The sequence below is a fragment of the Apium graveolens genome, chromosome 10, assembly GCF_009905375.1.
Source record: "Apium graveolens cultivar Ventura chromosome 10, ASM990537v1, whole genome shotgun sequence".
Lineage (NCBI taxonomy): Eukaryota > Viridiplantae > Streptophyta > Magnoliopsida > Apiales > Apiaceae > Apium > Apium graveolens.
In genome coordinates this window covers 149,456,367-149,480,311 of record NC_133656.1, presented here as the reverse complement: position 1 = coordinate 149,480,311, position 23,945 = coordinate 149,456,367, and the positions used below count along the sequence as shown (strand labels likewise).

The window sequence follows — 23,945 nt, the reverse complement described above, 5'->3', positions numbered from 1 at the left end:
AATGTGCATTGACAAATTCTGCAAGGAATCTAATGTTGATGATTTCATATCTAAAACTGATAAGGATCAAACTAAAATTTTGAGTCAATATAGGCATGTTCAATCAGCTTTTCATGTGCTGCATTGCACTGGAGAGTACATCTTGGGTCTTCTATATTTCAAACATTTTTCTGTAAATTGTAAAATATATTGTTCACAGATCAAATACATCTTTTTCTGCAAGTTCCTAAAAACAAACTAGTAGTGCTAGAGTTATCAAATTGGGTACCAAAATTTGTTTCTCAATGACATGGTATTGATAACCCGACAATTTGAGATTATTTTATTGGTAAAATTTATGTGAATGTAAGGGTCCATTATTATTAATTGCATTATAGGCCATCAGTCCATTGCACGCGACATTTGGGATCAGTTTTGGGTGCCCTTGTTGCTGCAAATTTGGAACCTTTAGCATTTTCCAGAACAAAATAATGTTTTTATGCATAACACAACCTTTTTCTTATTCAATCTAATTCTTTTCGAGATTTTAATATTAAATGACAACATACAATATTATGATCTTTATTTTTTTGATTGCTATTACGATCTTGGGATAACAAAAAATCATAAAATAATATATTAATGATCTTGAAAAAAGTTGGCTGTGAGGTCACATAGAATTCTTTTCTGCAGGTGTCACAAAAAGTTTGTAGGAGCTACCTCAGTCTCTGTGTTTGTGTTTGGAAAATAAGGAACGAAACAAAAAAAAATGAGAAAAGCCCTGTTTTTTGCTTAAATGAGGAAGAAGTAGGAAACTTTATTTGTTCATCCTTGAAGCCTATCTTTTCATATAAAATCTGTATCACCTCAAGCTCTCTCTTCCTACTCCTAACTTTTTCTCAAACTGGTACGTTTATTTACTCCAGCTTATATGTTAATTTCATTTTTCTTGTTTTCATAGTATGATCTGATCACCTTGTATGATACTTTCTTGTTTTTCAAATTTTACAGAAATTTTTAATTTTCTTGAGTTGGTCATTTCAACAATGCCCTCGAGAATATCTTCTTTTTGTGTATAAATATAATCAGTTTAGTGATTGATTGTGTATATTTCATTTATTTTTGTTAGCTGTTTGATTCTTTTTTAATGTTCTAAATTTCTGAGCTAGCTTAACTGTAATAATGAGCTAATGAGCTTTGTAAAATCGGAAATGACTTTAATATCTGGGAAGCATCAAATAGATATCAGTTTTGAGATGATTAGCCTCATGGTAAGCAAATTGCTTGCATCACTAACGAAAAATTTTCCCCTAAAGGTATCCATCTACGCGCTAGCTAACAGAAGAAAGGAGATTCTTCTGCTCCTCATTTCATTTACATGCACCAGAAATGTTCGTAAGAACTTAGCATGATCTATATGTAGTAATAGTTTTAGAAACAGGTAAATCTGTAGATCAACCAACATGTTGGAGCTTGGGTTTATACGGCGCATAAACTATGCTCCATGATTGGCTCATAAACATGTATGAAACTGTCGTGGCATTGCGTGTTTAAATTTGTTGACTTATATAGGTTACTTGAGTAGGATTACGTAAATCCCAGCACTTTGAGACAGTTTAGCAATGTATGACAACAATGTATTCACGATGCTCATCAATGATTAGCTCTAATAGTAACCATATTTGGGGATCCCATTTCATCCTATATAATGTTTGCTATTGTATTTCGTGACATTGTTTTAAACTTGCACTTAGGTAGCCTAGTAATGTGTTTGTACAGCTCTAAGACACATCTATTGTATTAAGGTATCCTACTGTAAAATACGCGTAGGCAGTATTCTTATATTCTATGCTAGGTTCTGTTACTCTATGATGGAGACATGTATTTGAATTTGGTATGGTGCATTATTTTCTCTTGTTTTTTATATGCATCCTACTTGTCGATATTTGATTCAATTATGTGTATTCTGATGCCAGTTTGTGCCTTTTGTGCAGTTGTAGTGACATCCGGTATTGAGATTAATACATAAGCAAGATGGCCTCTAGAGGTGCTTCTTGGGTAGGAGATATATACCAGAGGTTTGAAGCAATGTGTCTGGAGGTTGAGGAAACATTAAATGAAGTACATATCTTCTTTTGGCCTCTTTGTATGTTGTTTAGGGTGGTGGCTAAGTACTAAACTATGGTCATAGTCCCAAAAGGATTCTGTTTTTTTTTTCTGAGATTCAATGCTTCTAGTATAGTTATTTCCTTAACTATATTAAACAAAAATTATATGTGCAAGGTAAAATGTACATAGGTTAATCAGATCTGCATAATTTCAAAAGCCATTCCTGAAAACATTCAATCTTTTCTATGGTTCTCTACCTTATATATAAACAAGCCAACTTTTTGAATGTGCTTCGCTCTATAAGAGATGCAATACAAGGCAATCAAATGCTAATGTTAGTAACCAGCATTTTGATTTCTCCTGTTTAATAATTCTATTTGCTGTCTGCATGTTCTACTTGATTCAAGGAGAGGTTTGTAACTATTAATGTAGGGATAACCTTTACTTCTATTCTCGTTTTCTACTTTTCTATCTAATCTGCATTTCATCTACCATTTGTTGGATGGTTCCAAGTTCTTACTTGAATCATGTACATTACATGTATCTAGTTTTACTTTGAATGAATGTGATATTTGTTTAACTTCATATTTATATATTTCACAATTGCAAATTCCTTGTGCACAGGATGCTGTTAAGTTTATCGAAAGACAGGTGCAGAATGTTGGGACCAACGTTAAAAAATTCTATTTAGACATCATGCAAGATTTGGTTTCCCAAGATTCTACTTCTGTAAAGCTACCTGTCACTGAATTTCCTCGCGACTCAGAGAATCAGGTGTCGGAGAACCTAGGCAGGGAATCACTGGTTTCTGAAATAGTAGATGAATGTGCATCTACTGAGCATATAGTTTTGACATCACCACAAGATTCAGTTGTAGAAGGATGGAAATGGGAATCCGAGGAAGATGAGAAAGAGATGGCTAGTTACGAGGAAAATGATGCAGACATCACAATTAAAGGTCCAATATCTACTTATATTCTGTCATTGCGAACTACAGGTGAAGGATTGTAGCTACGCTTTCACTTTCTTTCTGAATTAATTATTTAAAATGTAGGAACAGATACTTTGACCAAATCAACTGCATTAGGTGATTCAAAAATTAGTCAACTGACTAGTGAGCTTGTTGCCTCATCAGTATCAGGTACGATGATAAGTTAACAGTTACCCTTTAAAATTTTAGAAATACCTCAATATCAAGTTTTTCCAGAGTTTGATGCTATTCTTGTTTGACCCTCTTCATGAAGTCTTAAATTCATATTTTCCTTTATCATAGCATGAAATTTTGAACACCAGTATCTTGGCAGGTACTATGATTTTGCACCAAGCTTATGGTAACTCAAATAGTAATGAGTGTTTGTTCCATTAATTAATAAAGAGTTGACAAGTCTTGCACCCTTTTAGATCATTTTATTGATCATAACAATAGTAATTCACTAAAGGGTGCGATTAAACTATTTGTAAACAAATAGATATTTGTCCATTTCACAGACTGTTCAGTAAAATGTGAAAATCTGCAGGAAGTATCTCTAAATGTGATAAGGATATGATCGGGAGTAATGATAGTACGGATCAAAAGATGAAAAAAGCTAAAGACGGTGACATTGAATTGGACGAAACCTGTGTCTTTGTCAATGAAAACAACATTTCCTTTGTTTCGTACAAGGATGCAAAACCTCGGTCTTACAAGGTACTACTCTGGTAAATTTGTATGCTTTTTTCTGTGATGAGAAAAGTATTTGAAACTGACTACTAATTTGTTGCAGAAAAAGATCAAGGAAGCTTTCTCGTTGAAAAAGAAATCAATCAGGCAGGAGTATAAAAAACTCGTAAGAAGGTACGAGGACGTGAACGTGAGTTCAAGCCTAACATGCGTTGATGCAGTGGCACCAACACTCCCCACATTGTCAAGCACACCAGAGCTACAAACTCGTGAATTTCAGGAGTCGGACTGGGAAGTTCTGTAGTGTGTTTTATCAAATTTTGCAAATATGCTGCTAAGATACTTGACTTGTTGGATGTTGTTATGTAAACATAAGCTGCGCTATGTAATCTGGATGAACAAGCACATAGATGGGTACAAAGCTACTGTTTCCGGAACTTTACCAATTCAGAATTACTAGCTATTTTGCAACCTGGAACGGAATTAGTTGGTAAACCCGTGGTCACATAAATCCACCTATTTTGCAAAAATCGGTCAAAGTATTTATTCGATTTGACAGATTTTCTATAAATTGTCAATAAATCATCCAAAAGTTTAAAAATCATTCGATAAATCACAAATTGATATTTTTACCGAATAATTCCGATTTTCAAAATCTGTAATCATGGGTAAACCGGATAATTAGATGATTAATTGGAATACGTATTATTTAAAAAAATTAATGATAATTAATTAATTACTAGCCAGTACAAATTTTACCGCCGATATTTTTTTTGTTGAAAACAGATTTCACGACCGATATTAATTTATGTAATATGATTATATGAGTACATTTAAAATTTAATAAAATTGCTGAAACAACTTCAAATCTAAAACATTCAAAACCCAAATTAAGCATGTGGTCAAATAAAAAGTACTAGTAGATATTGTTGTTATTGAGTGGCGCCAGAAACAAGACAATACAAAACACACACACAGTCATCTTCAAAACTCAATTACAAAAATTGTGTTTAATGTCTTATTGCGCTCTTCAATTATCATTTCCAATCTTCCATCTTAAAGGGTCATTAAAGGTCTCTTCAAATGGGCCTCAGCGTTTCAGCAATTTTTCAACTTATAATAGCAAATTTGATTCATCACAGGGTGAAAATGAGCATGTTTCTCCGCATGTTAACAGGTTTTATACTAGCCCAGTTTGTTTATTTGATGCTCTGTTTTATGTTTTTCACTAGTTTTATGTATCTTTTAGTTTATAAGTTAAATGTTCTTGTAAGCTTATGTAAATGTTCCAGTTGAATACTAGTTAATTAAATTGGCCTAGTGAACTTTATTTACTTCATTTGAGTATCATGCGAATTGTATATCTGTGGTGGCTAATGGGTAAGGATCTAATCCAGGCTGAAAACCGGGCTTCACCGAAAAAAATAGTGAATTTTTTTATGCTTAATCTTGTTTAGTCTTGAAAATCAGTATAAATTTTACATTGAGCTCCGGTAGATCCTGAATAATAAGTAGCTGATCTTTTTAAATTGTGTTTCCGCCACTGTATAATTGTGCATTACAAATTATATCTTATGTTCGATTTATTGTTCTTTTATGTATATTTAGTGAATAGTGTCTGTTTATATGGTTGATCTTTGAAGTCAGTACAGTTTGAAGTTTAAGATTGTTTGGTGTAACTTGATTTTTAATATATACAATGCATTACTATTTCATCAGAGAGGAGGACCAGTCGCGCATGATTTTAGTGGAGAGATATGGGAATGGTACATCTAAAAGGTGATTTTAATATTTCTTCTAATTCCCCTGATTTTATGTTTCAAATTGCTAGATTTATGCAAAAAGAAATAATAATAATAATAATAATAATAATAATAATAATAATAATAATCATAATAATAATAATAATAATAATAATAATAATAATAATAATAATAATGGGGATATATGCTGTGTACTTCTAGGATCATTGTATTGATGAATGCAGGTGTTTGTAATTTTTGTTTACAATTAGGTACATTGTGGATGAGAACTTGAAATTGACTTCCTATGTTGATGTCATAATGACAAAATCAGACGGGGTCGGAATTTCGGAATCCTCAAATGGGAAACTGTGGTGGCTACCTGATAATGTTAAAGACTTCATCTTGCCTGCTGGCTTTCCAGGTACCAAAGATTAACAGGTTCTTGGTCATTTCACAAAGAAATAAAAAAGTAATCTGCAAGGTGCTTGCTTTGGAATTATAATCAACTTATGAAGTGACAGAAACTTAAGTAAACAACTAATTGAATTTGTTGACTTGTGTAGTGTTGTATCCAAAAAGTTCTGTTTTAGTTTGTGAAAATATTTCTACTTGTTTGTTTTGATGTTTTGGGCTTACACTAATTTTGATATATGGTGCAGGATCAGTTTCAACTGATTACTTGGAGTACATCATTTTGCAGTTTCCTACAAATGTTACTGGCTGGATCTGTCACGCATTGGTCACTTCAAGTCTTCTAAAGGCACGTTAATCTTACTCAGGACGCTAGTTCCACTTGGTATGTGATGGGAAATTATATATGTTTTATGATTGCGAATTTAACAAGCCTTTATAAGGGATTACTTTAATATTTTTCTTTCTTTATTCTGTTTATATTTTCAAAAACATAGTTTCTGGATCATTGTTTGTTGTTGATCGTAGGTATGTTTAAAAAATTTCACATTATTTGGGCACGAAATTTTAGGGTGAAACAGTTCTCTCTTTCTATGCATTTAATATATAGCTTTGTTACCTTGACACTCGAACATCAGTACGGGCGCTTGACACTTCATTTTAGGCCAAAAACATGCAAAAAAATAAAAATATTGCTGAGCCCGACCCTTGGATACTTATTTATGGTAGACACTTCATTCAAGTCTGGTATCATACATATCCAATATTTTCTTTATATTGTCATAATTGATTATATTTTACTACCAGATTTGTACATATTTCGTTATATAGACATCTTCTACCTAAAATTTGATTGATAAACGTTGGTCTTTTAGCAATAACCTTTCCATTTCCTTTTGCATATGCAGGATTAATATAATTCGTTTAATATAGAGTTTACTAATATAGAAAGCGTGGATTACCAATTCCATGTCGCATACTGACATGCTTATGTTCAAATTTTCTAAAAAACAAAGGAGATTTCTACAGCATTGACTTACGAAAATTCTCCCGGTGATCAGCTTTTTGTCAAATTCTTCATCAGAAGAAAGTGCAGTTATTGAGTACACTGCAGAAGTATGGAACTTTTAGTAGTATAAGTAATTTGAGGGTACTATGGTGAAATTCGAAGTTCTTTTGCTTTCTTTGAACAGCATTCAAAGATAATACTGTTGCCAAAGTATATATGTGTAGTGAACTGCAGATGTATGGACCACTGAAGAGAAAAAGCTTTGCATGAATACTGTGGTGGAAAATACAGTCTCTAATTGATTTATAAAGTGGAACCACGGTTTTAATAATTTTTTGTGGTTTTAAGAGAAAATTGCCACTGTTCATACTTGAAAGCAGAGCAGCTTAAAATACCGAAATTTATACTGTATTCTGTCTTCCAAGAATGATTCCTTCTATTGTGGTTCCAGTCTGTGTTATTGGAATTCCTTTATTTAGACTACTGTAATGGCTAATGCTGCAGGCAGTTGGTGTGGGCTCTTTTTCTGGAACTACTGCTGCTGCTTCAGCTGCTGCTATCAGGTTTTTAATCATTTTAATCCAACACTTGTGTTTTATATATTATTTCTACATCAGTTAGTATCTATGTACTTCGATGATTTATGTGGATTGACAACGCTTTTAGATTTGAAGAATTACTGTTGTACTTTTTTTTACATGTCATGAAATATTTATTTATACATTATAGACAATAGACTGATTAAATTTTGCTGCAGATGGGTGTCAAAAGATGGGATTGGTGCTGTTGGACGCCTATTCATTGGTCTGCAACTGTGTATGGCTAAAGAAAAAAAAAGTCATTCTTAGTAGTGTCTTAAGTAATCTTTGTAATTTTTTTCAGGCGGACGGTTTGGCAGTCTTTTTGACGATGATCCAAAACAGTGGCGCATGTATGCAGACTTCATTGGAAGTGCAGGAAGGTATCTATTTAGTAAAAGCTATTAGTTTTATGGAATAATGCTAACGTATTAGATATTCACTGAATCGTGTTCCCTTGTTTGTAGCATATTTGATCTGACTACGCCGCTGTATCCTTCAAATTTCCTACTCCTCGCATCTCTTGGGAACTTAACCAAGGTATTATGCACCTATAACAAGCTGTGCAAACTTATCCTTTTTCTCTGCAGAAGGTTCAGTGAACCAAGATATTAGAACAAAAACTCAATGAACATAACAATCTTATGGAGTTCCTCTTCTGCAGCTAGATTGCGGCATGTTAGTGATACACTGTACTTGCAGTGATTTATTTAACAAGAATTACATAGTAAATTGAATGACAGTTAGTTAAGACCTGATAAATGTTTTCATGATATAATTTTCCAGGCTGTGGCAAGGGGACTAAAAGATCCATCATTCCGTGTGATTCAAAACCATTTTTCAATATCAGGAAATTTGGGAGAGGTTGCAGCAAAGGTATGATATTTTAAGTTTTTTTTTGATTTAGTGATGTTAAAACTGCTTCTGCTCACTATTATTGCCTAAAATATATAGTGTCTATTAGATTATTTTGTATAGTATCTAGAATAATTAAAAATGTTGTTCCCTTTCACTTGTGGTTTCGTTTTTAGCATATATGTGTGGCAATAGGACAGTGTATCACTAACATGCCGCAATCTAGCTGCAGAAGAGGAACTTTACTGTATATACCTTTACTGTATTATTATATATAAGTTAATAATATATTTTTGGTTACTAATTACATGGTGTCAGAACTCATGTTTAGGAGAGGTCTTGCGTTCAAACCCAACTACATGTATGTATTAATCCAAATCAAATATCCGGATTCTGATGTCTTCCCTCTGCAGAGTCCAAGATGTTATAGGTTTTTATTTTAAAATATACACATATTCATATTAACTGAAAGTTCGGTTTTGTAGGAGGAAGTTTGGGAAGTAGCTGCTCAATTGGTAGGCCTCGGTCTTGGTATATTGATTTTGGTAAGTTGTGTAATGACTGTAGCTAGCTGTAGTAATGACTGTACTTAGCTGTATTCATACTATCAATATAATAATTACAATGGCACTGGAGAAGCAACAGCATGTTTGACTACGCACCCCCTCCAACCTTGCTAAAACCATAGACATGCACATCCTAGACTTGACTGCCTCGCCTGCTTGAACACTATCCCAGCCTGTAACTTGAAAGGGTGATCACAATCAGGGTCAAACTGTATAACCTGCCCAAACTACTTGATCAAACTGAAATAAAGTTAAGTTTGCAAATTCAGTTTAGAGGCTTAAGAATACACGAGTGGCAGTTCTGTTTCGGTTTGCTTCTAGTTCGAGCCCTCCTTCGATCCGACCTGCATTATTATTTGTCACTTGCGTGTATACGTATATTAACCCAATAAAAGAAAATGGTGTAGTTACAAAACTGCTGAGACTGATAATTGCATAGAAATGTGTGGTCAACCAGGGACGTAACTAGGAATTCAAAATCGGGTGGTCTTAACGTATCACTACCCAAGTTTCACATACAGAATTACGACTGTAACTTCAGTGCTCACTCTTGACTCTTGAGTATTGATTTTTATTTAGCAGTAGCCGTGAATTAGGTATTAGATATTACTCGGTTTGAATAAATTGAATAACTTTGCTGGGCTTCACAAATAGTTGGAGTAAGAAAACACATCATATGCATAAGTAGTAATTTTTTTCTTTAAAATCATCCTGGGCTTAAGCCCATGTAAGTCCTTGTTTAGCTCCGTCTCTGTGGTCAAATACTACTCACCATTGAACAATATTGTTAAACCGATTATCTTATTCAATCTTATCAAACAACTAAGTAGAGAAAAAAATGAAGAGAAATTCAGCCTGCTAGATATACATTTTCCATTGCAGCAAGTAGACAAGTAGTTAAACTGACAAAAAATCGCACAGCAAGACTTTGTATACCACCCAGATTATTTCAGATCTAACTTCTAAAGCATCTCATGGCAGGCCCGGGGTATCTAATAAAGGCCGTAAATGACATAATTATTGCTTTTCACTTTTCTTTCTTTGAAGTTATCACCTTTGATTTGGATCATGAATGGTGCATGTTGGTGATGATAACAAGTATGATTTACCAATTCTCTAAATCAAATAGTAATGAGCTTGAGCCTCATCCACTTGCAGGATGCCCCTGGAATTTTAACATCTTATCCTGTGTTGGTGCTAACATGGACGGGCATGCGAATTTTGCACCTCTGGTTACGTTATAAATCGCTCTCAGTTTTGCAGTTCAGTACAGTAAGTTTTTGTTCACTGTTCCTCATTCTTCTGGCTCCTACTTGTTGCACAAACATAAAATGTAAGCTGAAGCTTGAAGATGCATTACAACTTATTTTCCAAGATCCAAGTTCATTAAATCTTCTAGTTCCATATCTATATCCAAGTAAATTCAGCTTAATGCCGAATCAGCTGTTTAAAATTGTTAGTTACTTTCATGTTTTTTTTCAAGATTTACTCAACTACTCCACAAAGTTGGCTGTCCTATAAATAGATAGTAAAAAAATAGTTCATGGGTAGTATCAGTATGCCATGCCAGAAATGTATTTTAACCTTTAAGCAGTAGTGGTTAGTTTGAAACTAAAATCATGATGCAGGGACTAGGATGCCAATTCAATATATATTGATTTATGTAATCTTTGATTTTTCTGTAGATAAATCTCAAGCGTGCACGTATTTTGGTACAATCTCATGTTTCTGGTTCTTATATTCCTGGTATGCTTTATAAACTTGGTCCATGGCTAAATTTGGTAAAACATCAGTGGGCAATGGCCCAACTGACTTGATGTATTTGCATCAGGATGTCATGATTGCAATAGCAAGGAAGATATATTGCTTTGGGAGAGATTTATCAAACCCAGAATTCGTTTTGGTGTTCCCTTGGAAGATATGGTTGGTGGTGAGATGCCTGGCTCCAAGGTATCATCTCCAACAGAACTCCTAAATTTATCATCATAAAATTAATCATTTCTATTCATTTATATGGAAAGTTGAGACTGTTACTTGCATTTTAAGTTAGTTAACTAATCTAACCACCAAGTAATTTTTGCTACATATATAGAAAGTAGAAATTCCGGGGAAAGTAGATAACTATTACTAGAGTGCCAACTGAGAAGAATAAATTAAGCGGGGAGAAGTGGAGGGAAGGAAATTACTTAAAAAATTTTAACCCGGGGAATAGAATGAAGGGGAGTAAAACTTACCTTAAAAAAGTGTATCGGTGTTTAGCCATGATTCATGAACCTTCACTATATCGTAGTTTGATTGTAAAAATAAAAATTATGGAGGAGTTGATATCTCCACACAATCCTCCCAAGAAAGTTGCAGTTGATTCCAGACTCACATTAGAAAGGACCTTGTGGAAGTAGCATTTGACTTGCTGAACTAATAGTCCCTTATTTACGATTAAGATATTCTTAGTAGTTAGTTCTGTGTTCTATCATAATAAACTTGGTCATTATGTCTCATATACCTTTCTCAGATTATGTGAGAAATCATAAAAATACCATGGGGATCAATAATAGAAGGGAGAGAGAGATTGGCACAGACTCTGGTGTAGGTTAAATTATAATGTCTGCTGCAAGTATACAAGGTGGTTAAGCCTCAGTCTAATGGCTTCTTTTACACTACTACTGCAATGATTATTCTTGCAGTAAATACGAAATTGTGCTATTCTTGTTGATATTAAACAACAGATTTGTTTGTTTCACACAGGTTAAAATGCTTCTGCTATTGTATGAGAAAGAGAAATACATTCTTGTGGTCAACCAAAAGGAACCCGGAGAATTTGAGGCCTTGGTCTCCTTTAAGGTATAGAGTATACACTTTTTAAAGTGTGAATTTCATTCTAAATCACTGTAAATTTTAATACTGTATATGAACATTTACAACAGGAAGGAGCTACAAGTCTAACAGTGCTGCGTAGTGTATGGCAGACATACTGGCTTTATGAAAACTTGACTGATGATGATAATTTTACGAGTAAACTTGAGGAAAGCTTAAATAAATTGGGCGCTAGATTCGAGAACTTCTTGCAGCAATTGAAAGAGGCTGGATGGGATACTAATCTGATAAGTTTGAAAGTTCCTAAAGAAATTTTGATAGAAGAAAATCACGGGGCCTGATTTTCTTTTCGGTAAAGGCTGACAAGTACCTGTGTTGATATCATCCTGTTGAAGGTGCTTTACTCCGTTGGCTTGGTCCATCAAAGAATGACAATAAGGGTGGCTGGCCTGTTTTGCTGTCTCTGTAAAAGAATGTTCATGGTCAGTTTTCTGGTAACTGTAAAATACGCAAGGCCAGAATTCCAAATACTGACCCATCCCCTTGCAAAAAAAATGGAGGGAGATGCATATATAAGATATTTCTTTGAAGGGTTGAGGATCAGTAAGATATTACTGGTAGACTGCCTCTCATGCCATTCGAATACAAAACATTTGTAGTGTTAAAATATTGTAGGATGATCGATGTAAGTTATAGTAACTGATAGTGTCTAAATTGATAACCGTTCTTACTGGTATGGAGCCCAATGATATACTAGCATTTTTGCCCGCAGCTTGGCGTTTACAAACTAAATTTTTATTTTCATTATTCAATTGTTTGCCAATATATTATTTTATTTTTAATTTAATTTTAAAATAATGTTAAAAGTAAAAAAGAGCATCTTGGGCTCCATTTTCAACTTGCCAATTCAAAATTTGAATATAGTTGAATTAATTATTCTAAAAATATTTATAAAAAATTATTGCTCGTGAGTTAATGATTTTAGTAGTAAAAAGTTAATTTATTTTAATTATGTGAGTAAAAAAGTAAGTAGTTGTTGGTGTAAATTTTATGAACTTTAATAATTAGAAATTTAAAATATAACAACGAGTTTACTCGGTTCCGTATTCGATGAAGCCTCGATTCTTATATAATATTTAAAAACTCGAATATAGTTAAACTACTTGTTCAAAAAATATTTATAAAAAACTATTGCTAGATAGTTTAATTTTTTCAGTGGTAAAAAATTATTTTACTCTATTTTTATGAGTAAGAAGTTTATGTTTATGTTGTCGGTGTGAATTTCATTAACTTCTATAATTAGAAATTTAAAATACAATAAAGAGTCTTTTCAGCCTCGCCTTTTAACTTAATTTTTATACAATATTTAAAAGTTGCATAAAGTTAAGTTATTTTAAAAATATTCATAAGAAAATATTGCTCGTAAGATTATATTTTCAGTAGTAAAGGATTATCGCTCCAATGAACAACAATTTTCCGCCTTACACAGATTCATTTCAATTCTATGAGTAAAAATTTTGTACTCGTTAGTGTAAATTTTGTGAACTTTTATAGTTAGAAATTTAAAATGTAACAAAAAGCCTTCTCGGATCCGTATTTGATGGCGCCGATTCTTATATAATATTTAAAAAGTTGAATATACTAACTTGTTTTCAAAAAAAATCAAAAAAAAATTGCTCGTGAGTTTATACTTTTAGTAATTAAAAAAATTTGTATATAGTGAACTTGTTTATAAAAAATTCATAAAAAAATATAATTATCTATTAGTATAATTTTCTAATCACAAATATTTTACCCCATTACGCTTATACTTTCATTTTATTACATCGCATATTTATTGCATAATAAGTTAGAAAGGAGTTGCATATCACTTGCAAAGTTGCTCCACAATCTTTGCAAAAAAAATCATCATAAAGGTTAATGGATGAGAGTTGAAATTCAGGTACCGATTATCTCTATCTTTAAGATGAAAAGGAAACCTGATTCTAGTTGGTCAGCAAATTATAAAATTATACTTATCATTTTGTACTGCCCCCCACATGACCATACAGTGATAATACAACATCATTACGATTCTTTATTTTAACAAAAATTGCCTAAAAATCTCTATATGAAACTTTCCTCTAGCAGTCCATGCAACTTCTTTTCAGAGCCACGGGTAACTAACCAACGGCCTTCCCAAATCTTTGTCTTACAGAACCCACGAATCTTATGAACCACGAATCTTATGGAATCCTGCAAATTTTTGTTCATGACATAGAGTTTTAACAAATATACCTGAAATCATTACCAAAATCCTTTAATAAGATATCTTCTTTATGATATGGATATTATATCTTATATTCAGAATATAGGATCTAGTATATTTAACTACTAAAATGCACGATTATCAAGAGATCCCGATTCTACAAAATAAGAATATTTATCATGTCAATATCCTTGTAGACTAGATTTTGGCCGTGAAGTTCAATCAGGAGGCCTGGTTTTTATTGCATCATTCTCGTGCTTCTAACATTTGTGAAATCAAATATACTACATGTCCTGTATCATAAAGGACATGTATTAGATTACCAAAAAATGGTTTTAAGAATGCTAAAATGAACACCAAGTTTGAAAATAGAGTGCAAATCAAATTTTCTAGAGTAATTTTACTTAAACAGTGACTTAAGCAATTAAAATCAAGTTAAACATAACATCAGGTAGCCTGGTAGGAGATTAACTGAAATAATTAGACCAACTCAAGACCCAACAGAAGCAAGACTAATATTTAGCTTACATGCATTACTATTTTTTGAAATCATGGAAATATCACAGTTGGACTACTTATATACAAAACTAATGTTATTGGATTGCTAAGTTCTGAAACTCGCCAAAAACATCAAAAGTTGTTCTTGTATTATTAAAAGAAGGAAGATAAGGCAATAGAGGAGTCAAAAACATGTAATATGGCCAGATTCTTGGTTGAAATGTAAGGAAGGAAGGTATTTAGCTTGCTTATCAATAATAAACTAAAAATAACTCACAGGATCATCATCAAGTAACAACTCATCTTCTGGATCTAAGTAAATAAATTTACCATTTGTAGGACTGGTCAATACAAGAACACAAAATTATTTCAGCACTCTTAAATAACAAATATGACATATTAAGATTCAAAAGTTGAAGAGGTCTTCCTTGTATATGCCATATAAATTACAAAATTTAAAATATATAACCCGAATCTGAAATAGAAACACTGACCTGTAGAAAAATGGTTGGACATCAGTAGTTTTACACCAATCCTCTTATAATAGACTTGGCATGTATCCCCTGATTAAAACTCAAGCACTTTTTCAATGACCCCAGCGCCAAAAGACCCTGATGTGAGCAACAAAAGTATATTAACACAATCAATAACACAATCATTCGAGAATTATAAATTATTGGAAAATCTTGGCATTCTAAGTTCTGAAACTGGCCAAAAACATCAAAAGTTGTTCTTGTATTATTAAAAGAAGGAAGGTAAGGCAATAGAGGAGTCAAAAACATGTAATATGGTCAGATTCTGATAAGTGGCATTTTATACCACTTAGAACGTCTTATAATAGCTTAAATTGATGTCTTGAAATCAAGTATTTTGTGTATTTGATGCGTTTTTCTAGTGTTTGTGCATTTCAGGGTATTATTTGCATTTCTGGAGAGATTTCATCAAGAATAAGCCTTGGCATGTGTTTGGCATTGCAAGTGGGAAGATGGGAGCAGAATGCAGCAAAGAACGGGAGCAAAAACAGAGCATTTTCCAGAAGGGGTCTGAGCGCCCGCTCAGCTCTGCTGAGCGACCGCTTAGGAAGCTGAGCGCCCGCTCAGGAATGCTGAGCGGCCGCTCAGGGACGGAAATTTAAAATAATTATTTTAGACTCCTGATTCTGGTAAGCTTCCAACTTCTGAGTTAGCTGGGTTTTATGGGACTCCTATATAAGTAGTTTTCAGAGACGTTTCACATAGTGTTGAATCGTAGTATTAATCGAGGAGCGAGGAGATAAGGAAGAAGACCGTTTTAGCACACCGCAACGAAGAAGAAGCATATTTCATGTGATTCTTTATTTCTTTGTAACGTTGGATGCTAGTTTTCTTTATTTTGAACCTATTTACTCTTGTGACGTACTCTGGTTTAATATAAGTAGTTTTAATTATTCTCGTGTGTTATTATCATGTTTTCATATGAACCCATGATGACGATGAGTTCTATCATGGGCTAATCATGATCATGGGGTCGTAACGGATTTACTATGGAATTCTTTAGTTAGTTGTTTAATACCTTAGTGTGTGATGATTGTATGATATCTAGTATTAGTTGTCCTTATTCGTCTTATGTGCGTCGCGGACATATAAGATAGGGTGTTAATCTCTTGTGAAGCGACGGTGGATCTTGAGGTTTAGAACTTTCCATGCTAACATAGGTTCATGTATGTGTATGCATGATTAGTGGGTAACTCTAACCGTTTTACTTGCCCTGTGTAATCATAAGGAATAACTTGTGCTTAAATCGTTATGTTGTCAAATTCTGTAGACATATAGGGTCTCAACATAATTGATGCATATTCAACTTCTGTCTTAATTGGGGATGCTTGGTAGAATGGTATTAGTACAATGAAAGTTGGCTTTTATCAGTTTCGTGTTGTTCGATTAATATCATCACTGTTACATGCTAAGGGTAATGACAATGACTATTGAAGGAAGTAGTAATGAAGTTGTGATCTCATGTGTGTTTTAATATTGTTAATTCAAGTATCAATTAAGTGCTTAATTCTCGTAGTTAATTATAGTTAATAATTAGTTAATCAAATTTAAGTGTTATTGTCTTAGCATTGAGAAGTAATTATACATTAGTGAGTGAGTGTTAATTGAACATAATTAGTCTGAGTCTCTGTGGGAACGAACTAGAAAGTATTCTATATTACTTGCGAACGCGTATACTTGCGTGTATTATTAGCGCGTGTTTCCGCCCTAACAAGTTTTTGGCGCCGCTGCCGGGGACTCGGCGTATTTGTTTAGTTTATGTACTTACCACGTGGTCATTAGGACTCATTGATTAAGACGTGTTACTTATTGTTTCCGGTTGTGTTTCAGGTACTTTAGCGAGCGTTTATGCAAACACGTTCTCGTACTCGCAAGAGGACTTTAGATACGGCTGAGGAGATAGACGAAGTTCTTGATATTCCGGAGAAGATAGATTTTGAAGATTCGGAGTCAAGAAGTGAGCAGAAAGAGCCAGTAATCATGGGTGATCGTATAGTTCCGGCAGATCCAGCTCTTATGGACTTTTCTCGGCCTAAAATTGATGAAATTCAGTCTAGCATCATGCACCCGGCTATTGAGGCCAATAAATTTGAAATCAAGCCGGGCACTATTCAGATGGTGCAGAATTCCATTTCTTTCGGAGGTGCTGCGACTGAAGATCCCAACATGCACATAAGGAATTTTATCGAGATCTGTAGTACTTTCAAATATAATGGTGTGATTGATGAGGCTATCAAGCTGAGGCTTTTCCCATTCTCACTGAGGGATAAAGCTAAGGACTGGTTACATTCTGAACCAGCTGGGTCCATCACTACTTGGCAAGATCTTGCGCAAAAGTTTCTGGTAAAATTCTATCCAATGTCGAAAACTGCAGCTATGAGGAGTGCTCTTACTCAGTTTGCGCAGCAACCTACAGAATCCATGTGCGAAGCTTAGGAGCGCTACAGGGAGATGTGAGAAAGTGTCCACATCATGGTATGCCTGATTGGATGGTGATCACTGGTTTCTATAATGGTTTGGGGGCCCAATCTCGGCACATGCTCGATGCAGCAGCTGGAGGCGCCTTGTGGGCCGAAAGCTATACTGAGGCTTATAATCTGATTGAGACTATGGCTGCAAATGAGCATCAAAACCTAACTCAAAGGATGATGCCTGGGAAGGTAGCAGGTATTCTGGAAGTTGATGCAGCTACAGTTATTGCAGCGCAGCTCCAAGCGCTGTCTATGAAGGTCGATTCTTTAGCCACCTATGGAGTCAATCAAATAGCTATGGTCTGTGAGCTTTGTGCAGGTTCTCATGCTACAAATCAGTGTTCTCTTGTTAATGAATCTGTTCAGTATGTGAATAATTATTAGCGACCGCAGCAGCCTGTGCCAGCTACTTATCATCCTAACAATAGAAATCATCCAAATTTCAGCTGGAGTAATAATCAGAATGCTATTCAACAACCATATCAGCAAGGCGTAAGTAAACAATTTAATCCACCTGGATTCCAGCAACCACAACATTATGCACAAAGGCAATCATATCCTCAACAAGGAGGTGTAGCTCCACCTTTCAGTACTGATTTCGAAGAACTCAAGTTGTTGTGCAAAAGTCAGGTTGTTTCTATCAAGACCTTGGAAAATGAAATCGGTCAAATAGCCAATGCAGTGCTCAATCGTCAACCTGGCACACTTTCCAGTGATACTGAAGTGCCAGGCAGGAAGGAAGCTAAAGAGCAAGTCAAGGCTATTATCTTAAGGTCTGGAAAAGTTGCTGATGCTAAAAAATCAAAAGACGGAGAAGCTGAAGTTAGTGATGAAGAAGCTAAGCAAAGGGAGAAAGCGGCGGAACCAAGGAAGACTACTGTTGAACACACTCTGCCTAAGGATAATACAGAGGAGAAACAGCTCTACCCTCCACCACCTTTCCCTAAGAGATTGCAACAACAAAAGCTGGATAAGCAGTTCGGTAAGTTTCTGGAGGTGTACAAGAAACTTCACATCAACATACCTTTCGCTGAGGCTCTGGAGCAAATGCCTAGTTATGCGAAATTTATGAAGAGTATTCTTTCAAGGAAGGTGAAACTGGATGACCTTGAGACCGTTGCTCTAACGGAAGAATGCAGTGTTGTGCTGCAACAAAAGTTACCTCCAAAGCTTAAAGATCCAGGTAGCTTCACCATTCCGTGCACCATTGGCAAGTTGTCTTTTGACAAGTGCCTGTGTGATTTGGGAGCTAGCATCAATCCGATGCCGTTGTCAATCTTCAAAAAGTTGAATTTGCCTTATCCAAAGCCCACCTACATGTCTCTACAATTGGCTGATCGTTCTATTACATACCCACACGGCATAGTGGAGGATGTGCTAGTAAAGGTGGATAAGCTCTTCTTTCCTGCAGACTTTGTTATTCTGGATTTCGAGGAAGATAAGAAGATTCCCATAATCTTGGGGAGACCTTTCTTGGCTACAGGCCGTACCTTGATAGATGTGTAGAAAGGTGAACTTACTATGCGGGTGCAGGATCAGGATGTGACATTCAATGTATTCAAAGTGATGAAATTCCCTACAGAAGACGAGGAGTTCTTAAAGGTGGATTTGATTGATTCGGCGGTTACTTCAGAACTTGATCATATGCTAATGACGGATGCATTAGAGAAAGCCTTAGTGGGGAATTTTGATAGTGAGGATGAGGATGGCAATGAGCAACTACAATATCTAAATGCTTCTCCTTGGAGGCGAAAGCTAGACATGCAATTTGAATCTCTTGGTACTTCTGACCTCAAAAATGCTAAAGGAAAGCTCAAACCATCTATTGAGGAAGCACCTACCTTGGAGCTTAAACCATTGCCTGAACACTTGAGGTATGCTTTTTTAGGTGATGCATCTACTTTACCTGTTATTATTGTATCTGACCTTTCAGGTAGTGAGGAGGACAAGCTCTTGAGGATCTTGAAAAAATTCAAATCGGCTATCGGATGGACTATAGCAGACATCAAAGGGATCAGCCCTTCATACTGCATGCATAAAATTATGCTAGAGGAAGGTAGTAAGCCGACTGTTGAGCAACAGTGAAGACTTAATCCTATCATGAAAGAAGTGGTGAAGAAAGAAATTCTGAAGTGGCTGGATGCAGGAATCATTTATCCTATTTCTGACAGTTCTTGGGTGAGCCTCGTGCAATGTGTACCTAAGAAAGGAGGTATTACCTTGGTAGCAAATGAGAAAAACGAGCTCATCCCCACTCGAACAGTCACAGGATGGAGGGTATGAATGGACTACAGAAAGTTGAACAAGGCCACAAGGAAGGATCACTTCCCTCTTCCATTTATTGATCAGATGCTTGACAGGTTGGCCGGTCATGAGTATTATTATCTTCTGGATGGTTATTCGGGGTATAATCAGATATGTATTGCACTAGAGGATCAAGAAAAGACTACCTTCACTTGTCCATTTAGCACATTTGCTTTTCGCAGAGTTTCGTTTGGCTTATGTGGCGCACCAGCCATTTTTCAGAGATGTAGGCTATATTCTCTGATATGATTGGAAATAATGTCGAGGTGTTCATGGACGACTTCTCTGTCTTTGGACATTCGTATGATGAATGTTTGAATAATCTTTGTGCGGTGCTCAAAAGGTGTGTGGAAACTAATTTGGTGCTCAATTGAGAAAAATGTCACTTTATGGTGCGTGAAGGCATTATTCTTGGGCATAAGGTCTCTAGCAAGGGTCTTGAGGTGGACAAAGCCAAGTTGGGAGTCATTGAAAATCTTCCACCACCTATTTATGTGAAAGGAATCCATAGTTTTCTTGGTCATGCGGGTTTTTATCGGTGTTTCATCAAGGACTTTTTGAAGATATCTAAGCCGTTGTGCAACTTGCTCGAGAAGGATGTGCCTTTCAAATTTGATGATGAATGCTTGACGGCATTCGAGACTCTCAAGAAGAGTTTGATAACTGCACCAGTTATTACGGCACATAATTGGACAGAGCCTTTTGAGAGGATGTGTGATGCGAGTGATTATGTGGTGGGCGTAGTTCTTGGGCAGCGCAAGAATAATCTCTTTCATGTGGTCTACTATGCTAGTAAGACTTTAAATGGAGCCCAAATAAACTACACCACTACTGAGAAGGAGCTCTTGGCTATAGTCTTTGGTTTCGAAAAATTTCGATCTTATTTGCTTAGGACAAAGGTGACAGTGTTCACTGATCATGCGGCCATCCGCTATTTGGTTCCAAGAAGGATTCAAAGCCTAGACTCATTCGTTAGGTGCTCTTGCTACAGGAATTTGAGTTAGAGATCAAGGATCGAAAAGGTACTGAAAATAAAGTAGCTGACCATCTCTCTAGATTGGAGAATCCCGAGTCTACTTCACATGATAAGACATTGATCAACGAATGCAGTTCAGGAGAAAGAGCCATGGTTCGCAGATATTGTGAATTATCTTGTCAGCAATATAATGCCTCCTAATATGAATACAGCTCAAAAGAAGAAGTTTCTACATGAGGTGAAGTGGTATATGTGGGATGAACCGTATTTGTTTAGACAGAGAGCTAACCAGATCATCAGGAGATGTATCGCATTTTGTGAGACGGAGGGGATATTACGAGACTGCCACTCCACAGTTTATGGTGGACATTATGGTGGTGAGAAGACGGCAGCTCGTATTCTGCAAGCAGGTTTTTTCTGGGCTACTTTGTTTAAGGATGCTCATTAGTTCATTTTAAGGTGTGATCGTTGCCAAAGAGTGGGGAATCTCACGAGGAAGGATGAGATGTCTTTAAATGTGATGCTTGAAGTCGAGGTCTTTGATGTTTGGGGAATCGATTTCATGGGGCCATTTATCTCGTCCTGCAATAATCAGTACATCTTGTTGGCAGTCTATTATGTCTCAAAATGGGTAAAAGTCAAAGCTCTGCCGACGAATGATGCAAAGATAGTGTTGAATTTTCTTCATAAGCAGATTTTCATAAGGTTTGGAACGCCACGAGTAATCATAAGTGATGAAGGGTCGCATTTCTGCAACCGTAAGTTCACTTCTATGATGCAGCGCTATAATGTGAATCATCGTGTTGCTACTGCCTATCTTCCGCAAACGAATGGTCAAGCAGAAGTGTCTAATAGAGAGATCAAGCACATTTTAGAGAAGGTTGTTTGTCCGTCAAGGAAGAATTGGTCTTTAAAGCTCGATGAAGCTGTTTGGGCTTACAGAACAGCATACAAGACTCCACTTGGGTTGTCCCCGTTTCAACTTGTGTATGGTAAAGGATGTCATTTACCTGCGGAGCTTGAGCATAAGGCCTATTGGGCGTTGAAGAAGTTGAACCTGGATCTAGATGCAGCTGGAAAGAAGCGAATGCTTCAGCTAAATGAACTTGATGAATTTCGACTCCAAGCGTACGAGAACAACAAAATGTACAAGGAAAAAGTAAAAAGGTGGCACGACAGGAAGCTATATCCTAAGTCATTTGTGCCGGGGCAGCAAGTTCTTTTATTCAACTCTCGTCTCCGACCTTTTCCTGGAAAGTTGAAATCAAGGTGGTCTGGACCTTTTATTGTCAAAACTGTGTTTCCACATGGAGCGGTGGAGATTTTTGAGAATGATCTGGACCAAGCATTCAAGGTTAATGGTCAGCGTTTGAAGCATTACTATGGGGACACGGCAAACTGGGAAGTGGTTAGTGCCGTTTTATTGTCAACTTGATTAAGGTACGCTACGTCAAGCTAATGACGAAAAAGAAGCGCTTATTGGGAGGCAACCCATGATTTGTTGTTACAGGAACCCTTAGAAGTTAGTAACCTATCCAAAACCACAAAAAAATCAGAAAAACAGGGCAAGAAAATTATTTTTCCAGAAGACCCCTGAGCGCCCGCTCAGGGCCCGACTGGCAGAATTTTTTTAAACCTTATAAAAATCCAAAAGAATAAGAAAAATCAAAAATCAAAACACAGCCCCACTACCCACGAATTATCTTCCCATTACCCACGTTTTTAACCCTCAAGCCCACTCCTAATCAAATTTTACCCTAATCTCTACCCTATATATACATACAACTATTCCATATACTCCCCCATACACTTTCAAACCTTAAACTCTCTCCCATATTCAAAAACACAAATCTTAAACCCTTTTTCTCAGTTTCGATGGCACCCAAGAGATCCCGGACTATTGATAGCAGCAGCACTGTTCCTACTGCTGATTCTTCGAGGGGTACTGCTGCGAGGCCTCGTTTGTTTGATAGGGCTGCTGAGGAGGAGTATACTAGGCTTCTGGGTAAGCCGATTTTGAAGGAGAGGGGATTTTTACCATCGGGGAGGGATGGTGAGTTGTTGCCAATGATTTCTAAGAAGGGTTGGATTGCTTTTTGTGAGTCACCAGAGGCAGTTCTGATGAGCGTTGTTCGCGAGTTCTATGCGAATGCGAAGGCTGAAAAGAATGGGTTTTCTGTTGTGCGGGGGATGACGGTGGATTATCACCCTGAGGCGATTTGCCGTGTGATTGGACAACGACAGAGGAAGCCCACGGAGGAGAATTGGAACGAGAAGACTGCTGAAGATTTTGACTTGGATTTGATTTGTGCTACTCTCTGTAGGCCGGGAAAGGTTTGGACTTTCAAGACTGGGACTAACGAGTATCACCATTTTCCGGCGATTGCGATGAATAGGTATGCCCGTGCATGGAATGCCTTTATTTGCGCTAATATTCTGCCTACTTCACATGCACATGAGGTTACAGTTGAGCGAGCACAGTTGTTATGGGGTATTTTGAATGAGGAGTACTATGTGGACCTTGGTTAGTTCATCTACCAAGGAATTCTGAAGTTTTTGAGGGGAGCTAAGCACATGAACATCCCTTATGCATCCACGGTTACAAAGCTTTGTCGAGCTGTGGGAGTTCAGTGGTCGTCTCACGAGTAGTTGCAGCTGCCGGCCACTCCTATTGATTCCGGGACTCTGAATACGATGCAGGAGTGGACTGGTGGAGAGCCCGAGGAGTATGGGATGGGTTATCGTCTTCCAGGAGGGCGTCCAGCACGTGGTGCTACCATGGCGAGACCAGGGTGTGATGAGGCAGGTTCTTCTAGAGCTCAGGAGGGTGCTGGGATGGCTGATGCCTAGTATAGGAGGCTGTCGAGGAGGATGGATGTTATATACGAGATGCAGAGCAGGTTTGCTCAGGAGCTAACTCTTGCGCTTGGGACTGCTTTTAGAGGCCTTGGAGCTGACATCCAGTGGCCCGTTTTTGGTGAGGACTCTGCGTGTCCGCCTCCTGATACTCCACCCTCTGAGGGTGATGATGATGATGATGTCTCTGAGTAGGTATACCCTGTGTTCCTTTCTACTACCTTCATTGGGGATAGTGAAGATTTTAAGTTTGGGGTGGTAGTTAAGGAATATTTTGTGTGTGTGTCATATAGTTGCATATTCATGATAGTTTAGTTCATATAATTCCATATT

General features: G+C 36.3%; 2 protein-coding genes across 4 annotated transcripts; both read left to right on the top strand.

Annotated features, from left to right (window-relative positions):
• The first annotated feature begins 847 nt into the window (after nt 1-847).
• Nucleotides 848-4,259, top strand: LOC141693260 (uncharacterized). 3 transcript variants are annotated; one of them, XM_074498291.1, is made up of 6 exons: nt 848-886; nt 1,974-2,079; nt 2,713-3,046; nt 3,143-3,229; nt 3,606-3,775; nt 3,852-4,259. In XM_074498291.1, the coding sequence occupies exons 2-6, from the start codon at nt 2,014-2,016 to the stop codon at nt 4,050-4,052; spliced, it is 858 nt and encodes a 285-aa protein (XP_074354392.1). In that variant the 5' UTR covers nt 848-886; nt 1,974-2,013; the 3' UTR covers nt 4,053-4,259. The 3 variants fall into 3 exon arrangements, with proteins under 3 accessions (XP_074354392.1, XP_074354390.1, XP_074354391.1); XM_074498289.1 differs by having other exon boundaries at nt 852-886; nt 1,974-2,100; XM_074498290.1 differs by having other exon boundaries at nt 853-886; nt 1,974-2,100; nt 3,149-3,229.
• A 422-nt stretch (nt 4,260-4,681) lies between these two features.
• LOC141693356 (protein root UVB sensitive 5) lies at nt 4,682-12,530 on the top strand. Its single transcript, XM_074498438.1, has 15 exons — nt 4,682-4,925; nt 5,468-5,527; nt 5,763-5,914; nt 6,153-6,257; nt 7,422-7,476; nt 7,671-7,717; nt 7,796-7,874; nt 7,959-8,031; nt 8,278-8,367; nt 8,832-8,891; nt 10,071-10,184; nt 10,598-10,658; nt 10,744-10,862; nt 11,658-11,753; nt 11,837-12,530. Exons 1-15 carry the CDS (start codon nt 4,762-4,764, stop codon nt 12,065-12,067), a joined length of 1,506 nt encoding a protein of 501 aa, XP_074354539.1. The 5' UTR covers nt 4,682-4,761; the 3' UTR covers nt 12,068-12,530.
• Nucleotides 12,531-23,945: the final 11,415 nt, after the last annotated feature.

Bases quoted from the DNA above. Each gene is read 5' to 3' on its own strand.
- LOC141693260 (XM_074498289.1), top strand. From the start codon at position 2,014: ATGGCCTCTAGAGGTGCTTCTTGGGTAGGAGATATATACCAGAGGTTT. The intron at 2,101-2,712 runs GTACATATCTTC...CCTTGTGCACAG, and splicing joins TTGAGGAAACATTAAATGAA to GATGCTGTTAAGTTTATCGA. The intron at 3,047-3,142 runs GTCCAATATCTA...TTTAAAATGTAG, and splicing joins TGCAGACATCACAATTAAAG to GAACAGATACTTTGACCAAA.
- LOC141693356 (XM_074498438.1), top strand. From the start codon at position 4,762: ATGTCTTATTGCGCTCTTCAATTATCATTTCCAATCTTCCATCTTAAA. The intron at 5,528-5,762 runs GTGATTTTAATA...GTTTACAATTAG, and splicing joins GGGAATGGTACATCTAAAAG to GTACATTGTGGATGAGAACT. The intron at 10,863-11,657 runs GTATCATCTCCA...TGTTTCACACAG, and splicing joins GTGAGATGCCTGGCTCCAAG to GTTAAAATGCTTCTGCTATT.